The sequence below is a fragment of the Mobula birostris genome, chromosome 16 (genome assembly GCF_030028105.1).
Source record: "Mobula birostris isolate sMobBir1 chromosome 16, sMobBir1.hap1, whole genome shotgun sequence".
In the NCBI taxonomy this organism is placed as follows: domain Eukaryota; kingdom Metazoa; phylum Chordata; class Chondrichthyes; order Myliobatiformes; family Myliobatidae; genus Mobula; species Mobula birostris.
Genome location: NC_092385.1, coordinates 20,163,421 through 20,181,226, shown reverse-complemented (window position 1 = coordinate 20,181,226; position 17,806 = coordinate 20,163,421). Strand labels below are relative to the sequence as shown.

Here is a 17,806-nt window from a genome sequence, read left to right as displayed (position 1 = left end):
TATAGAAAGGGAATCCTGGCTATTTTCTTGATTAGCTTTTGGTTTTTAGGAATTGGCCCAAAGAATTGGCTGCCCTGATTAACTGGTGGCCCAATTAACCAGAATCCACTACACTTGTAGGCTATTTGGCCTAGTGTTCATTTTGCTAGTAACAATTATTCAGTAGTGTTCCTGTGTTGTAGCTTCCCTTACCAAAGCCTTGTTGAGGCCTTTTGCTAACTTCAGAAGGTAAAGAGTAGGAATTGAAACTTGAAGGATGTTAGATGACAGAATGTAAGGTATAATGTGAAAAATTGAAGCATAATGAGTGAATACCAGAAAGATAGAGTATGAGGCAGGTAAAAATGTGAGGTTGAAAATGTTGCAAAACAGAACAAGGGCAGACAGGGCTAATAGCTGCAGTATTCTCAACTATTAGAAGAGAAAGCACTTAGAAAGCAAGTACTTCATTTTGTTCGCACGCACAACCCCGAGCTCACAGTTGATTATGTTTCAGTTCTTCCCATTACCATTCTGAATTGCCTACTACTTCGCTGTAGCGAAACTCAACACCAACTAATGAATACTACGTTATACTTCCATTAGGTACTTTTCAGCCAATAATTTCAGACAATGACTAGTTTCCACTCTTCATCAGGAATGTAATGCTAGTAATGTGGGATTTCTATGCTAGTGTTTTTGAGGGATTGGGAGTGGGAGGATATGAAGAAAGAGTTACGTTGCAGTTTGAGGTGAAGATCTGTCATTGGAAAACTACATTAGCCTGAGGTCTTTGACATTTGAAGTAGGTTTCTGGGATTTGATATCAGTTTTCAAGAATGTTTTATTATTTCCAGAACACTCAAAAGATTGAAAGATGCAACAAAAGGTTGTTTATACTTTGTATAATGTCAAAGTTTATGATCATGTCATATGTTCATTACTAATAATGACTCCAGTCTTTATATCCCCAAAGATCATATTCATATGTTGCTTTTGACAACTCTAGTTAAATCATTCTGGATAATATGGGGTGACAGGGCTGAGTGCTGCCTGCTCCATGGATAGATCTTTCATTATTTTCATGAGTGAACTCCATTGATTCGTTCAATTTTCAGCCTTTTTCAAAACAATTTTCGCAGATAAATGCCATATGTGTTTATTTTAAGTTATATGCCAAGTGACTAGTTTTGTCTTGTGTGGTTTATTTTTGAATTTGATTTAATTGCAGAAGCTTATTTACACAAGAATTATATTTCAACTTCTGTGGATAATTTGACTTGTTCTGTTTTCAGTCCAGAACAGAAGACAAAATTGAACAATTCAAGAGGGCTGTTGAATATTATTCCATTGCAAGCAAACCTCCGTTATTTCAACATGGTCCAACACCTTTCCCAGGTATATACTGGATGGATTGTGAACTGATGGTAGATCCTGTTGTGTGCAAAAATCGCAATTTTTTTTAGAGTTTTACAAGTACTTTGCTACGTGAATGCAGTCCGCTGCAACTCCTAAGCTAAATTTTCCTTTTTTCTTTCTTGAAATTTTTACCTTCCAACCATAATGACGTATTCCAAACATGTTAGAAATCATGAGAACCTTTAACCTATTAGCAAAATTTTTTAAAATTTATTCCCCATTTTGTTAAACAACCCAGCAAGTTCTCATTGTTAGTCTAGTCACCTGTAACTTTGCTACCTTAGGAGAGGGAAAATCAAGAATGATTTGACTCAAGCGAGTTTCTTACTGACCCCTCTCCACCTGGTTCCATCTACCTATCTGCTCTACCTATCTTATACCATCTTCTCTCTCATCCCTCCCTCTCATTTCTATATACTGGCTATTTTCCCTCTATACTCTGTCTTGATGCAGGGTCTCATCCTGAAACATCAGCCATCCTTTTGACACTGCAGATACCACTTGACATGCTGAGTTCTTCCAGAAGTTTATTTTTCTGCTCCAGGTTCCAGCATCTGCAATTTCTTGTCTCAACTCAGGATTTGTGGTAAACAGTGAGTTGACCTTCTTGACTTAAGGTCTCAAAGAAGGTTTGGCTATAAACTTTCCTTTCCCCAAAGTAATTTGCTGAGAGGTTTCAGGTTAAACATACCTATGATGTCACATTTGTGAAATCATTAAGTTGTCTGAGCAGCTTTTTAAAATAAAAGAATTTTCATATCAACATACCACAATGTAATTAAGGTAGAAGCAGAAATAAAATGTTTTTAGATTTTAAGGTACTTCTGTATTTTAATACATTTAAATATATATTTCAATCATAACACAAAATTATTTTGCAAAATCCATTTACATTGAAACTCTAATAATCCAGCATCTGATTGTTTGTAAATCCTGATGATTTCCCGTTGACTTGCTTATTAGTCCGGAGTGCAAGTCAAGGACCCAGAGTGAACACTGTGGGCCAGATGTTCAATTGCAGATGGAGTTAGGAAAACCAAGGGTAAATCTGAAACATACAAGTTGAAACTCTCCAAGTTCGGTTTCCTTAACACTAGAGATTCTGCAGATGCTGGAAATCCAGAGTAATATACACAAAATACTGGAGGAACTCAGCAGGTCAGTCAGTATCTATGGAAGGGAATAAAGTTGTTGTTCCAGGCCTAGACCCTTCTCCCTGTGGCCTTGTCATGTTCACTGGAAAATGTATCATACTACTTTATAACATCTTTAAAAAATAATAAAAACTATGTTTGGGGCCTAATAGAAATACATACAATTATCTGAAAATTTGCTAGTCTAGCACCACCAAAGTCCTGGGATGCATGTTATTATAGTTTTATAGTGGGTTTTACAGTAACTGGGTTAAAACATTGCTAAGGAATCATTTGGATCTCAAGCAGATGTAGGTTTTTGATCAGTTTGACAGTGAGTTCTTTTCATAAATAGCTTAAATTCATGTCAGTTCTAGTTATTTCCCTTGATTGTGATGCACTTTGGGATTTCTTCATTAATCTAAGCATGTATGGAAATTCCACTCTCTTGGAATGACCTGAAATGCTCAGCAAAAAAAAAAGTTTTCAGCTGTGTACTACAGAAAGCAATCACATTTTTCTGAACACTTTTTCTTATGCTTCAATTGAATTAGTTTCAACAGCTTAAAAATTGGTGTACCTTCACAGGGTGCATTGGTATTCAAAAAGGAAGATACCCTAGAACTATTCTTCAATTATTAACTTGCTCTCTGAGATCTCTACAACATTTCAATATTTTTCTCCTGCTTAAAGGAATGCGATTGAATCAGTTTGGAGTGCCTGGTTTTGTACCACACTATCCACATCCACAGATGCTTAACATTCCACAATCCCATCTTCAGGTGAAGGCTATGGTGAGTCTAATTAGCGAATTATGCCTTAAATCTTAATTGTCATTCACTGTGAACATCAGAATCTTAATGATAGCATTGCTGGCAAAATCATCCTCCCCATTGTTGTCATGGCTTGGGCTTAGATCCCAGAAATTATTGCACATTATAGCTCTACATCACTGATATTTGTCCATGGAAATATTCGCTCTGTCATATACTTTGGGGAAGAGGGTGAATGTACTTCCCTGATCTGAAGATTTGGAAGAAAATTGTCATGTAAATTCCTCTCGCTCTTTAATGTTTCATTTACATCCGAATAAAGCTTCCCTCCACTAAATAATCTTAAAATTTTCAATCATTTTTGCCAACCATAAAACTGACATGAGAAAAATACTGAAAGAAAGGAGAGGGTGCTTTCTGTAGCCTAGATCATAAGACTTCAAAGCCATTGAAATATTCAGATTTCAGTGTTCTGCATTCTGTAAACAACATTTAGTTAAATAATGAGATAATTGTCGAAGTGTGGTTTATTAGGGACTGAATGAATGTTTGCTAAGGTACTATGAGATCACCACTTCCGGATGTAAAGTGGCATGGAATCTATTGTATTTTCCGACTGGGCAAATTTCTAGTTTGTTAACACATGTAACAGTGCAGCATTCTTACAATAATTCTGAACTAAAGTGTTTTCTATATATTTATTGCCATTTTGCGGATAGCTATGAAAATATGTTTGCAAATGCTTCTTGGGTGCATGATTCAGTTGCTCAATGCAGTGAGAAGGTTAAGAAACTACGGTGAAGGTTGGTGCTTTCTACCATGGGGTAAATTATAATTTTAAAAGAATTCTCAACAATTTTGGTAAATGACTGTTTCTGACTGGATATTCTCAAAAAATTTAATGGTAAAGCTATTAATTTGTCACATCTAAAATAATTCATCTTACATCATCACAAACAGCTGGAATTTTTTAAAAAGCAAAAACAATGAAAAACTTACAAATGTACATATTTTAAAGTTAATTTTCTACAAACCACACCATTAAAATAAGCCATTAAGCTTTTTATAGTTGTTATTTCATTTAATAATTTAGCTTCATTGTTAGCATTTTTGCACTTTCCTTCTTTTCCTTCAAAAATTTTGCTAATTTGAACTTTGGACCTTGTTTGTATTTACTGAGTTGTTGTTGCACTATCTAATGAAAAATTGATCTATTTTTCATTTATGCAGTTGACATTGGAAACACTTTCATATGAAGATGGTTTTGGTTAAATGCCAAATTCTTAAGTGGAAGAGAAAGAAGGAACCTGCATTTTATATAGTTCCTTATCACAGCCTCAACAATGTAACATCACAGGATTGCTTTTAAAACCTTTACTATTAATATTAAGCTTATTATTAATCTTCAATTAAGTTTATTTAATTATTAAGTGATTAAGACAAATAGTATATTTAAATAATATTATTTTTATTATTTTGAAAGAATTATACTTCAAAATTTTTGAAAATTTTGAAACTGTTAATGTGTTGTGACATTAATTCCATATGTTAACTGATTTACTGACAGCCCTAATTAAAAGTAAGATTATTTAAATAAGTCTGTATTGTCTGAGTTATTTTGAACTCCCACATCACACACACACACACACACACACACACACACACACACACACACACACACACAGAGTGTGTAATGTGTGAGTTCAAAAGACTGGTAACAATTAAAAATTAACATGATTATTAATTGTTTCATTTTTTCAGGGCCAACGACTAGTTAGCCAAGCTGCTGCTTCAGGACAGAGACCACCTGACTTGTATTCACCTAACAAAGAACAGCCATCATCATTAGGTACATACCAGTCTGCTCTGTCTGACCCCAGCCTCACCCTGGAATCCAACAACAGTTACAGCAACATTCCTCATGAAGGGAAGCATACACCTTTGTATGAGCGTTCCTCACCAAATATTTCTACGGTTTCAGCTGTGAGTCCAAATCACTGTGGCATAGAAGGTCCATTTTTCCCTGCTTCTTCAACATCATCTTCATCCGATAATGAGGAAAATAGAGGTGCTGTTAAGTAAGTCTTTTAACATTCTTCTTGTTAGTTTGTACAATTGAAGGTACGTTACATTAAAAATAGGGCTACCATGCAACTTAAAAATTGAGACTAATGTGATTAATGAAGTTATTAAACAATGGAAAGCTATTTGGCACTTTTATCAATGGGTGGACCAATGAAAAAATTGCAAGACCTCAAATATAGCATATGAATCAAAATCAGGTTAATTATCACTGACCTATGCCATGAAAATTGTTGTGCAATACATAAAAGTTACTATAAGATATAATAAGAAATAATTTAAAAAAACAGTGCAAGAAAAAGAGCAGATTAGTGAGGTCGTGTTCAGGGGATTGTGGACCTTTCAGAAATCTGATGGCAGAGGGAAGCAGCTGTTCCTAAAATGTTGAGTGTGTGCCTTCAGGCTCCTGTGCTTTGTTTCTTTCTTTATTAATCTTTTTATTGATTTAAAATAAACATAAATACAATCAAGAGGGGAATTAGTTCAAATATCAGTAACCAAGATTAAAGTAGACATTGTCAAAATCATAGATATTGTTAAACTAGTATGAAATATATAATAAAAAAAGAAAATAACAATTCTCCTCTTACCAGTTTAGAAGGAGAAAGGGAAAAAAACAGAAAAAAACTAAACAAAAAAAAGGTCCATTTTGAGGATATGACCAAAAAAAGAAGAGAAAAAGACTTTCTGATCAAATCTAAAACTTTGAGAAAAAGAAGATTAAAACCTGTGCTTTGTAGCCTCCATACTGAGTGGTCATACAACCAGTCAGAACGCTCTCTGTTGTACCTCTGTAGAAATTTGCTGATCTCTTTGGTGACATGCGAAATCTCCTCAAACTTTCAATGAAGCATACTGTAGCTGTTGACACCAAGAATACTGGGGGCAGAACAGGCGTGACATTTGGGATTGTAAAGTTTGGCCTGAAGTACTGTATAAGTATTTTATTTGAGGCTCCATTTCCCCCCTGTTGAACCACACAGACTATGGTTTGGGAGTCTGTGATAAAATTTCAGTCATTTTAGTCTATGATAGTGTGGTGGGTGATACACCAAAGTGGATATCTAGCAAGCTGGGTTTGGTCTGATGCGAGTATTGGACTAAACTTTTGAATTTATTCAAAAAGCCTGCATATTTTAAGTTTTAAAAAAGTACATTAAGTTGTGCTAACTTTTAATTGCATGTGTTAACTGTGATTAACTGCCAGTCCTCATTAAAAATAAGATAATTTAAATACGTCTGTGTTGTTTGAGTACCTTTTAACCAAAGTGATTTTTCTAATGAAATATGAGTTCCTTGAATGACTAATTGGGTAACATGCTGTATTAATTAAAGATGATACTTTAGATATGAAAATAGAAACCAATTGCATAAGATGTTATTGTTCCATTGCTACTGTGGTGCAGTGAGAGTTTGTCTTTGACTTATACCATGGATAAAGAAAGTAATGGAATGTTTAATATATAATGGACCACCATATTCCAATTGATAGGCTATATAAATAGGACTGAATTTTTCTGAAATGTAGAAGGATATGGCTATAAAAGTACAACCATGCATATAAACAGTATCAATGACAGAAATACAGAGAAATCGGAGTCTACATTGAAAGATAATTACTTTTAACAGTGGTAGCTTGAGATGGCCAAAATATCTATTTAAACTTTTCCCTTATGTAAGATGTGAAGCATATATGAAAAGTACGCTTGTTCATTTATTGCCTAATCATGTCTGGTATGAAATGTTACCAGTAATTTCCGTAAAACTTCATTTAAAATGTTTGATTATATTTTCAAAAAAGTTGCTTGCAAGTGTATTGTGAACAATTTTTAGTTTTATAGAACATAGAACAGTGCAATACAGAAACAGGCACGTTGGTTCACCATATTGCCTATCTATCTAATCTTGCCTACCTGCACATTGTCTGATCATTTTTCAACTTTATTTTCACTCACTATGTTAGTACCTTACTTGTTCTAAGCAAACTGTAAAGGAATAAATACTTTAGAATACATTCCCAAACTCTGTTCAGTAACATTAAATCATTTGCATTTCAAAATATGCATATTATGGACTGAAATGCATGGCTTTGAGGTATTAATTACTTAGTTTATAGTAGATTTTGAGTTGGAACCAGGTTTAAGTAGATAAAATCTGATGGAACATCATTAATATTTTGGTGCTGTGCTTATGAAAGAAGTGTAAATATCAAAGTTTACAATTTGCTTTGTCTTAGACCAAATCAAACATCAGATTCATACTTGCAACTTATCTTGTTAAACTGTTATATGAAAACTTGGTCTTGGATATAACTTATCAGAAGTCTTATTTAAATTTTAGATTGAGGTTATTCAAAAATAAAAAACAGAATTTGCTAGAATTGTTCAAGCTAAACAAGCATTTTGTGAACAGCCAGAAAACTTGAGGCCCATTTGGGAAGTGTTTTACAATTGAAATAAGCGTAACCAAAATTGAATCGTGACTGCTGGCTAGTTTATTGCATACAGAAATAAATGCATGTCTCAAATAGAAACTCCTTTTCTTATGACCACTGGGACCTTTTGCAATAACATATCAACCAACACAAAACTAAAGTATTGAATCAGAGAAAATAATTAATGAACTGGCTGTCTTGGTGAAATGGAGATCATCTTTGGAAAACAACTGTGAGAATAGTTAAAGCAGTGGAAAATATGGGGGGATGTGGGAAGCAAGGCACCACTAAAATTATTTTTTTTTCTTTTGTCCATTTAATGCCTGCATTTGTGTTTGTTTTTCCTAGTCATGTTACTGAACCACATCACCAAGTTGGGCATGTATTAGCATGGGAGAAACCTGGAAATCAGTCTGACGTTTTGGACAAGTCTTCTGGAGGGGGGCATCAGAAAGGTGTTTGTATTCGCAATGAATCAAAGGTATTGTATAAGTACCTATTGTTCTACATTAGTTATCCTTAGTAACATAAGCACGGTGACTTCAAAATAACATTGCAGTGTGATTTAATTTTGGAGTTGATTTCCTTACTGTACCTACAATTAGCAAGAATATAGCACAAAATATAATTTACAGAAATCTTTACATAGCAGTAGAATACCCAGGTATTCATGTGTTCTTCCACTATACGGCAGTGAGCAATCATCCATTTGAAAATCACAAGGCATTGTTCATTGTGCAAGGTAACGGGGGGATTAATAAAAAGCAGTGTTATCAAAGAAGTAATAAAATAAAAATTAATGGGACTGAAAGCCAACTGAGTTTGGTCAATTCCAAATCTATTCTTGAGGTGAAGCAGCCTATCCATTGTCTCCACAGAATCTTATCAAGATCATATCTTACTTTTCTTAACCTGCTTGGGTATTGGACTAACCTACTCAAATAGCATCAAATCCTTCAATCCAGGAATCCATGTTATGAGCCTTTTATGTACAGTCTGCAGTGCAATTATATATGATTCTTTAAATATGAGTGCAAAATACATGTGGTACTCCAGGTGGACCCTCACTTGAAACTTGTAATGTTGCATCAAAAGTTCTTTGGTTTTGTACTCCATATCCCTTGTGTTAATGCCAACAATCCCATTACCGTTCCTAATTACTTGCTTCTTGCATGCTAAACTTTTAGCGTTTATGCACATGGTACCTCATTGACACCTGTACTGCAACATTTCATAGTCTTACTATTTAAATAATAATTTACTTCCTATTTCCAAAGTGGATAACCTCACATTTTCCCACATTATACTTTTTCCAGCTTCTTGTCCTACTAATCTATACATTTTCTTTGCAGGCTTTTATGTTTCCTTCATAACTTATTAACCTACTTATCATCTACCATACAAATTTGGCTGCAGTACACTCTGACCCTTCATCTATCATTAGTATACATTGTAAATAATTGAACCCCAACAACACAGACCTGATCCTTGTGGCACCCACTGCTGGTTACAAACTGAAAACGATTTATTTTTCCCAAATGTTTTCTATCTATGCCAATATTCCTTTGCTATCTCGGGAAATTTAATTATATGTGACACAGTGTAAATTACCTTCTAAAAATCCAAAATGTTACAATATTGGTTTGCTTCTATTTTGTTTGTTACATCTACAAAGATTTCTAGCAAGTCTAATATGATTTCTTTTCAGAAAACTATGTTGACACTGCTTGATTGTATTAAGATTTTCTAAGTGTTCTGATATTACTTCCTCAATAATGTGTGTCAGCATTTTCACAGTGACTGATACGAGACATATAATGGGGAAACAATGTGAGGTTTTCCCTTGTGGTAAGATATTAGAAAGTGTCAGAAGGACTTGGGTGTTCTTGTATGAGTCACTGAAAGTTTACTGGAAGTTACACAGCATACAACTAGGAGGATGAATGGTATGTTAAATCTTATTGTGGGAGGATTTGAGCATAAGAATAAAGAAGTTTTACTGCAATTATATAGGTCCTAGATGAGACACCTGGAATAGCATTCCTTCAGATTCAAGTTTATCGCCATTCAACTGTGTGCACGTATACTGCCAGATGAAACAACGTTCCTCCGGACCAGGGTGCACAGTACATATAACTCACACAAGTAAAAGAATATATATTCCAGCAAATTGACATCTTGCATAAGGTGTATTTACAACATAAGTGAAAAAGTAAACAGTATAATGCTACTGGCACTTTATGAGACCTGGTTGGTGGCAAGGAATTCTGTAATCTCATGGCCTGGGGGAAGAAGTTGTTTCCTATCCTAACTGACCTTGTCCTAATGCTATGGTACTTCCTGCCTGATGGAAGGGTTTCAAGGAGATTGTGGGACGGACGGGGGTGGTGGTGGGGAAATCCTTGACAATGCTAAAGGCCCTGTGTATGCAGCATTCCTGATAAATATCCTGGATCGGTGGAAGTGAGACCTCAATGATCCTCTCAGCAGTCCTTGCAATGCAGTTGGTCAGGATACTCTCACTGGTTCGCCTGTAAAAATTGCTTAGAATGGGAGGGTTCTGCACCTACCTCAATCTCCTCAGGAAGTGGAGATGCTCCTGTGCTTTCTTGACTAAAGAGGTGGTGTTGAGGGACCAGGTGAGAATCAGTATGTTGACTTTGTACCAGAGGAGAGAAGACATTAGACCTGGTTTATACCAACATCTGTGATACTTAAAAGGCTGTTCCCTGTGCCTACCTTGGATACTCTGGCCATTTATCTATTATGCTAATTCCTACATGCAGACCATTGATTAAATAAGTCAAACCAGTTCGAAGAGAGATATAGTCCTGGCCAGAAGAAACAGCCTCAACATTAGAGGACTGTTTTGAAAACATAGACTAGAGCATGTTCAGGGAGGCCATGAATATGTGGGATCTGTGACTGGCTATACAGAGAAGTACATTGAGAATGTCACTGTTAATAAACACATTTCAGTGAGGACAAATCTGAAGGCATGGTCGACAGCAGAGGTCCAGGCACTGCTGAAAGATCCAGGTGCTGCCTTCAGATCAGCAAATAAGATAGCTCTTAGGTAAGCAAGAGCTGTACTTTCCAGCGCCATCAGGAAGGCAAAACAGGATTTTTCACAGAATTTGCAGTTATTTCTGTGAAAGCGGAGACACGAGGTACATGTGACAGGGCATTCAAACCATGATGGACTACAAATCCACCCTACGTGTTAATGATAGTGATACCTCTCTTCCTGATGGCTGAATGTCATTTACGTACTGTTGGATGCACAGCATGATGTGCCAGTTGGGTTCTGAGAGTCTGTGCAGCCCACTTAACAGAGGTTCTAACAGACATCTTCAATATCTCTCTGGAACAGTTCATTGTCCCCGCTGGCTTCTATCCTCTACCTAAGGAAGAAAAGGATTGTGAAAAGGATTTGCTAGATTGATGCCTGAGAATTTTGATTTGTACCATCAGAAATGATTAATCAGACTGGACCAAAATGCTTAGATTTAGGGGAACAAGAGGTGATCTCATTGAACGGTTCAAAATTCTTCTAGTTTTTATACAAGATAGGTACAGGGTTGATATTTCTGCAGGCTGGGAAATTTAGAACCAGGGTTCTCAGGACTGTATTAAGGTGATGCAGGATTCAAATAAAAAGGAATTTCAATGTAGAATTTGTGTTGATTCTTTTCTTAAACATGTAAATGTCTGCACTTAAAACATTTTGAAAATATTGTGGAATGGGGATGTGTTCTTTGAACCTGATGGAGTTTATTAATTATTATCTTTTGTACCAGGTTGAGGAGCTTTCTAACAATCCAGGAAGCCAGGTAGACACAAAAGTTTCCTCTGCATCAGCTGGAAACAGACTAAGCCAAATCAACACTGAGCATATTCCATCTTTACTGTCGGTGCCTACAAGAAACCACATGGACATCACCACACCTCCTGTGCCAATGGTTGCTCCAGAGGTATTAAGAGTTGCTGAACACAGGCACAGAAAAGGACTGATGTACCCTTACGTATTTCAGGTGCTCACTAAGGTAGGTCTAAATACTGCTAATTATGTAGAGTTAAATATTAGTATTAAAATGTTACCGAAAACTGTAAGCCATGTATTAACACTAGAAGTACCATGAATGACATCTATATGGACTTCTAAACAGCATTTGATAATTTTTGTAATGGTGACTGGTTTAAAAGTGTGGTGAAAAGTTACATGAATTTAGGTTTTGCTGCCAGCAGTGAGGTGACCCTGTTTGTTTCTTGCCTTTTTTGAATCTTTTTAAGTGTGTGTGCCCAGAATTTTCCTGATAGAAAATTGCAGTGACATAATGCACGACGTTATGCTGTCACATGGGCTAACATGATAAACGCTCCACCCTGAAAGCAGCTGGGGAAAAAAATTGATTGTTTACAGGGAATATCACCCACTTGTCAACACTGTGCTCCATTCTCCAAAGCTTTTCCTGCTATCAAACCTGACGGATTATGAATGCTTTTGGGTGTCTGGGCTATGGAAACATTCAAAAACTCTCGGTGTTAACTCTAGGAAACATGTTGAGGAAGGAATATAGGATTCAAGATTTCATTAGTTGGGGCATTGAATACAACAGCAGGGAGAAATTTTTGCACCAACTTTATAAAACTCAGCTGGAGTAAAGTGTACAGTACTCGACACTACAGTATAGGAAGAATATGATGGCATTAGAGAGAATTCAGGGGAGATTCAACAGGATGTTTCCTGGGATAGATTGTTCCACTTATGAAGAGAGACTGGATGAGCTAAGTAAGTCTGGAGCAGAGGAGATTAAGGGGGGGACATGGTTGAGCCAGTAAAAAAATAATGAGTATATAGATAGGGTAGATTGCAGAAAATGTTTCTCTATATCTGAAGTAGACAAAACAAGAGAATATTGATTTAGGATAAGGGGGAAGAGATTGAGTGGAGATATAAGGAAAACCTTTTTCACCCGGAAAGTGATGTGTCATAGAATTGTATGGTATAGAAGTGGGCACTTCTATACCATATGATTCTATATGATGTTGAAAATCATGCCTACCTATAAGAATGATATTTGACTGTATTAGTTCCATATATCCTCTGTGTCCCATTTATTGGTCTACCTGTCATGATGCCTGGTAAATGTTGTTCTTGCATTTGCCTCCAAAATTTTCTTTGGGAGCACATTCCAGATGCCAACTCATTCATTACCTGGAAGTGGAGAGGATGTTCTCTATGGTGGGAGAGTCTAAGACCAGAGGACGCAGGCTCAGAATATAGGGGAGTCCTTTTAGAACAGAGATGAGAGTGAATCTGGAATTGCCCAAGGGTGACCTGCAGGCTAGAAGAGGAAAGTTGTGCCTTACACCTCCTATGGTAGAGACGTATCTCCATCCTGCTGCTCAATATACCAAGTACTCTGTGTGAAACAAAAAATACCTCTCAGATCTTCTTTAGACCTCATTCCTCTTAGCCTCAACCTGTGCCCAAGAGAGTACCTGGAAAATACAGCCTAAGGAAGTGCTTGGTGGTGTTACTGGCAGCATGTAAGAAGTGTTTAGATGGGTACTTTTTTTTTAATCATGGATGGATGTGGGCCAAGTGCTGGGAGATAAGATTTGTGCAAATGATTGCCAATTGAAGTATGATTCTGATGGGGCAAATGGCCTGCTTTCATGTTGTATGTGTGTCTGACACTGAGATCCACCTTCTTCCTACCTGACTTTAATGTGCCTTGTAGAATGAATTTTAGATAAGCTCTTGTCCAAAGCCAGTCTCCACCCTAGGAGTCTTTGCAACAATCCAGATCGCAGCAATAATAATACACAGACTATGTTGTTCAGTGTCAGTAATTGCCTGCTGACTAAGATCAGTGCCAATTACAGCCACACATGGCTGATGAGGTGATAAAGCACGATTTGGCTATTACACACTGGGTGACTAAATAACAGTTCAACATAACTTAGTAACCTGCATGGGCTTCTAGGTCTCTTTATTGCCTAACAATTAACCTCTAATCACACTTCTCCAATTCAGGACCCTTACTTGCTTCTTCACTCCCTTGTCTGCACCGTTCACTGTTCTACTTTTGACTAGTTGGATCCTAACTTGTTTCAGTGGAAGTGAATTTGAGGCAGAGGTGTGAGTGGAAATGACAAGACTGTTGAGAAGTGTTCTCCTTCTGTCAGCATTTAAGTTAAGACACTAACCACATCCATCTAATCAGTACTCTGAATGACAAGGGACTGCTGTTGTCAATATTAGACGCCAGAAGTTGCATTCTGTTACCCATAATTGTTTCCCTTCCTTTGATCATCTTCCAATAGTTACTGCTGAGTATTTTGTTTCAAGTTGCAGACTAATGATATTACTTGTTTCATAAATTTTGTTGTTTCTGAAATATTTATAGTAGAGTAAATAGAATTTTAGTGGTACTTGTTCCATTAGAGTATTTAATGTAATGAAGAAATCTTTTGTTCAGATAATTAGAGTACAAGGTTATTAAAGCATAATCCTGGGACTAATTTGTGTATTTTAAAGGTGCCAATTTTTTCATAGACCTTTTGGTGGCTGGTATTTTGTTTTCTCTCTTCCTCTAGTAATCCAGTTGTGAAAAAGATTAAAAATAGAAAGTGCTAGGAATTTGGAATAGGTTAATTGCAAACCTAATATCAAATGGTAGGGCAGAGATTTGGATGTGTAGTGCTTCAAAAATAGTTGGAAACCTATAACTTTCTAATCAAAGACATCAGGCTATAAAATATGTCATTTCAACCATTGCTTACTGACCTATTGTTTTTGTAGCATTCTAATGTCAAAGGCAAGAATATGGAAAAGGGGTATTTGACTGATATTGGGCATTAACTGGTCGCGTAAAATTGAAGTCAGAATAAAAACTCTCCACTGCTGATTATTTAATTTTACAAAGCAGGTTGGCCCAAGAATATGACTGCAGAAGTTTTTCAGAATGGGGTCTTTGGTTCAGCCAATTTTGATTTCTTCATTCGTGACCTTCCTTTCATAATAAGTTAAATGGTGACTCTTTCCATTCCATCTACAAGTGTGCAATGAGACGGCGGTTTGCACACAGTACAGCATGACCTGGACAACAACCCAAAATGCTTATTTGATAATGTTTGTGCTATATCACTACAAAAGAACAGATCCATCCTATAAGCTGATAGGAGTGTTCTTAACCATTAGATAAGGAATTCCAGGATGTGAAAATGATATTTCTGACACAGGATTGTGTGTGACTGGTGTGGACTATAGAAGTATGCTGTTAATATGGATCAGCTTTTCCTGTCAAGCTGTCTACTTTGACGTAGATGATATTGAGCTGCTTGACTGTTGCTGGAGCTACCTTTGTCCCAGGATATTCCACCACACACCTGCTTTTGGTGCTTTATAGATGTTAGGGAGGGTTTGGGAGTCAGGAATTTCATCACTTGTGGCAAGGTATCCAGTCTTGACTTCCATAGCCACAATATTTATGTTCAGATGAGACTGATTGGTGGTAACCTTTAGGATGATGATGAGAAAGGTGACATATTTAGTTCTGGTGAATATAAGGCAAATGATAGATTCTGACTTATTGGAGATCGTCATAGAATTTGCATAGTGAAAATATAACTTGCCACATATATTGATCATGGTGTTTGGTTCTATATGCAGCTTCCCTTTTATTTTAAGGAGTTGTGAATAGAATTGAACATTAATCAGCAATTATCCTCCCTTCTGACTTCATGATGGAAGAACATTGGAAAGCAGCTGAGGATAGTTGTGTCCAGGAACCCATGCGGGGACCTGGAGCTACAGTGACTGACCTCCAACATTCATAATGTCTTCCTTGCAAGTTATGACTCCAGCTAGAGGATAGTTTTACCCTTGATTCTCATTGACTTCAATTTTACCAAGGTTTCTAATGGCATGCCTGGTGAAAAACTAATTTAACGTTAAGCTCAGGAGCAGGCGTCTCTGTTTAAACTCACCTCTTTTTTGCTCGTTATGGGGATATCTAAACTTTGCATAAAAGAGCAGGTTATTGGTGGGGAAATGATATTTGGTAACACCACCATTTTCACTTTCCATCACTTTATTGTAGATGTACTAATATCAGGAGAATTAATCTGACTACAGATAATACCTGTAATTAATTTACGTATTGAGATACTGCGCAGAATAGGCCCAGTAAGTCCTGGTTTAATCTGAGCCTAATCATGGAACAATTTACAATGACCAAGTAACCTATCAAGTGGTAAGTCTTTGGACTGTGGGAAGAAACCAGAGAATCCGCATGAAACCCATGCGGTCATGGGAAGAACATACAAACTCCTTACAGGCAGTGACAGGACTTGAAACTGGGTCACCTGTACTGTAAAGCATTGAGCTAACCACAATGCTACAACTACATGATGCGATGAAGAACAGGAAGCTTGAGGTGAATCAGTCACCCGGCATTTGTGGCTAAATAAGGATGTTAACGCTTCCTCTTTGTCTTTTGCACTCATGCTGGGCTTACTATTACTGAGGACAGGAATATTCAGGGGTCCAAGTGGTGTTTAATTATCTGGGATCATTGGCATATGGTTGTGTTTTGACTTGGGAGCATTGATTTGATTAGTTAGTTTTGTAATCACTTGTTGCTGAATATATCCTGCTGCTTCCACTGCTTAACATGCATGCATTAGTGCTGAAGCTTAATTAGGTTGGCATCTTGTTTTTAAGTGTGCAAAATAGTGCACTTAGCATGTTCCACAGTCATTCACTCAGTCAACAGGGTTACTAGTAATGAAAGAGGGAAGGATGTGCTGTCTATATTTCATTTCAATAGATTGAAAGTACACTGACTCCTAAAATTCATGACAAGTGTCTTGCAGTCCTTACTTAGATGTTCTTTATTGAAAAGAGTGGATCTGTCTCGAGGTGATATAAACATGAGATGAATGGGAACAGAGGAAGAAGGGTGGAAAAGGAGCGATGCTGGAACTGTCAGATGCTGGAAATCTAATATAAAATTGAGATTTATCGCAATACTCAGCAGATAAGTGGCATCCCCAGGATAATTTAACAGTTATTATTACAATTTCTTGTCTTGTACCCTCAACAGTAGAAACTAAAAGGCTTGTATTTGCAACCTTTGGGTCAAAATTTTGTAATTGCCTCCTTAAAGCTACTGTGGAACCCTATTTACAGAAAAGAGTAAAAAAAAATCTTCATAAACTATCAGCCATAATGCAGAATTAGTGCAATGTTAGCTTTGGTGTTTTAAGAAATGCTAAATACATTGACATTGCTGAAACTTTATGTTTGAAGTTTCCACTGTCTTTTTATGTGAATCAGGCTTTTAATTTATTGATTCTGCTTATTTCCCAAAAAGAAGCAGTAAGTACTACTAATGAACATAAATAGAAATTAATGGTAAAGATAGCAAATCAAACAGCATTTCAAGATACAGTTAATAATTTGAGTTAGTGACCTTTCATGGGATCTGGAAGTAATTGTAAGTTTAACTGTTTGGAAGCAAGTACAAAGCTGAAGGAAGGATATGGGAGGGGATGTGGCTGATGGGCTGAAGTGGAGGACAGAGGAAAGCTCTACAAAAGTAATAAATACTATGTAATAATGCATACTTTGTTTTTAATTATAGGGTGAGATTAAGATCTCCATTAGCATAGAAGATGAAGCCAATAAGGATTTGCCTCCTGCTGCTTTGCTATATAGGCCAATACGGCAGTGTGTATATGGAGTCCTCTTTAGCCTGGCTGAGGCTAGGAAAAAGGCTGAAAGACTTGCACTAAGAAAAAATAGATTCCCTACTGAAAGTAAGTTATTTTCATATTTTCTGCTGCATATCTTAGCATAGCAGTTTAAAAGTTCATGCTGGGACTATCTTAAACAAATAAAAGTTTAAAAAGAGAATGTTTTGGATACCAATCATTAAATCTTCATTAGTAGATGAAAAACAGTTTGCAGGGTC

At 36.5% G+C, this 17,806-nt stretch overlaps 1 protein-coding gene across 6 annotated transcripts in view; it reads left to right on the top strand.

Annotated features, from left to right (window-relative positions):
* LOC140211027 (constitutive coactivator of PPAR-gamma-like protein 1 homolog) overlaps positions 1–17,806 on the top strand; it is a 141,637-nt gene that overhangs the window by 69,509 nt on the left and 54,322 nt on the right. For 5 of the 6 annotated variants that reach the window (XR_011889372.1, XM_072280383.1, XM_072280382.1 and 2 more), the window contains exons 5-10: positions 1,275–1,377; positions 3,225–3,325; positions 5,066–5,382; positions 8,169–8,301; positions 11,621–11,866; positions 17,477–17,651. Coding sequence is in view for 5 of the 6 variants with exons in the window: in XM_072280383.1 (XP_072136484.1) it covers positions 1,275–1,377; positions 3,225–3,325; positions 5,066–5,382; positions 8,169–8,301; positions 11,621–11,866; positions 17,477–17,651 (1,075 nt within the window). In the remaining variant the exon portion in view is untranslated. The remainder of the gene's footprint in view (positions 1–1,274; positions 1,378–3,224; positions 3,326–5,065; positions 5,383–8,168; positions 8,302–11,620; positions 11,867–17,476; positions 17,652–17,806) is intronic. The other variant, XM_072280384.1, reaches the window with a different exon arrangement.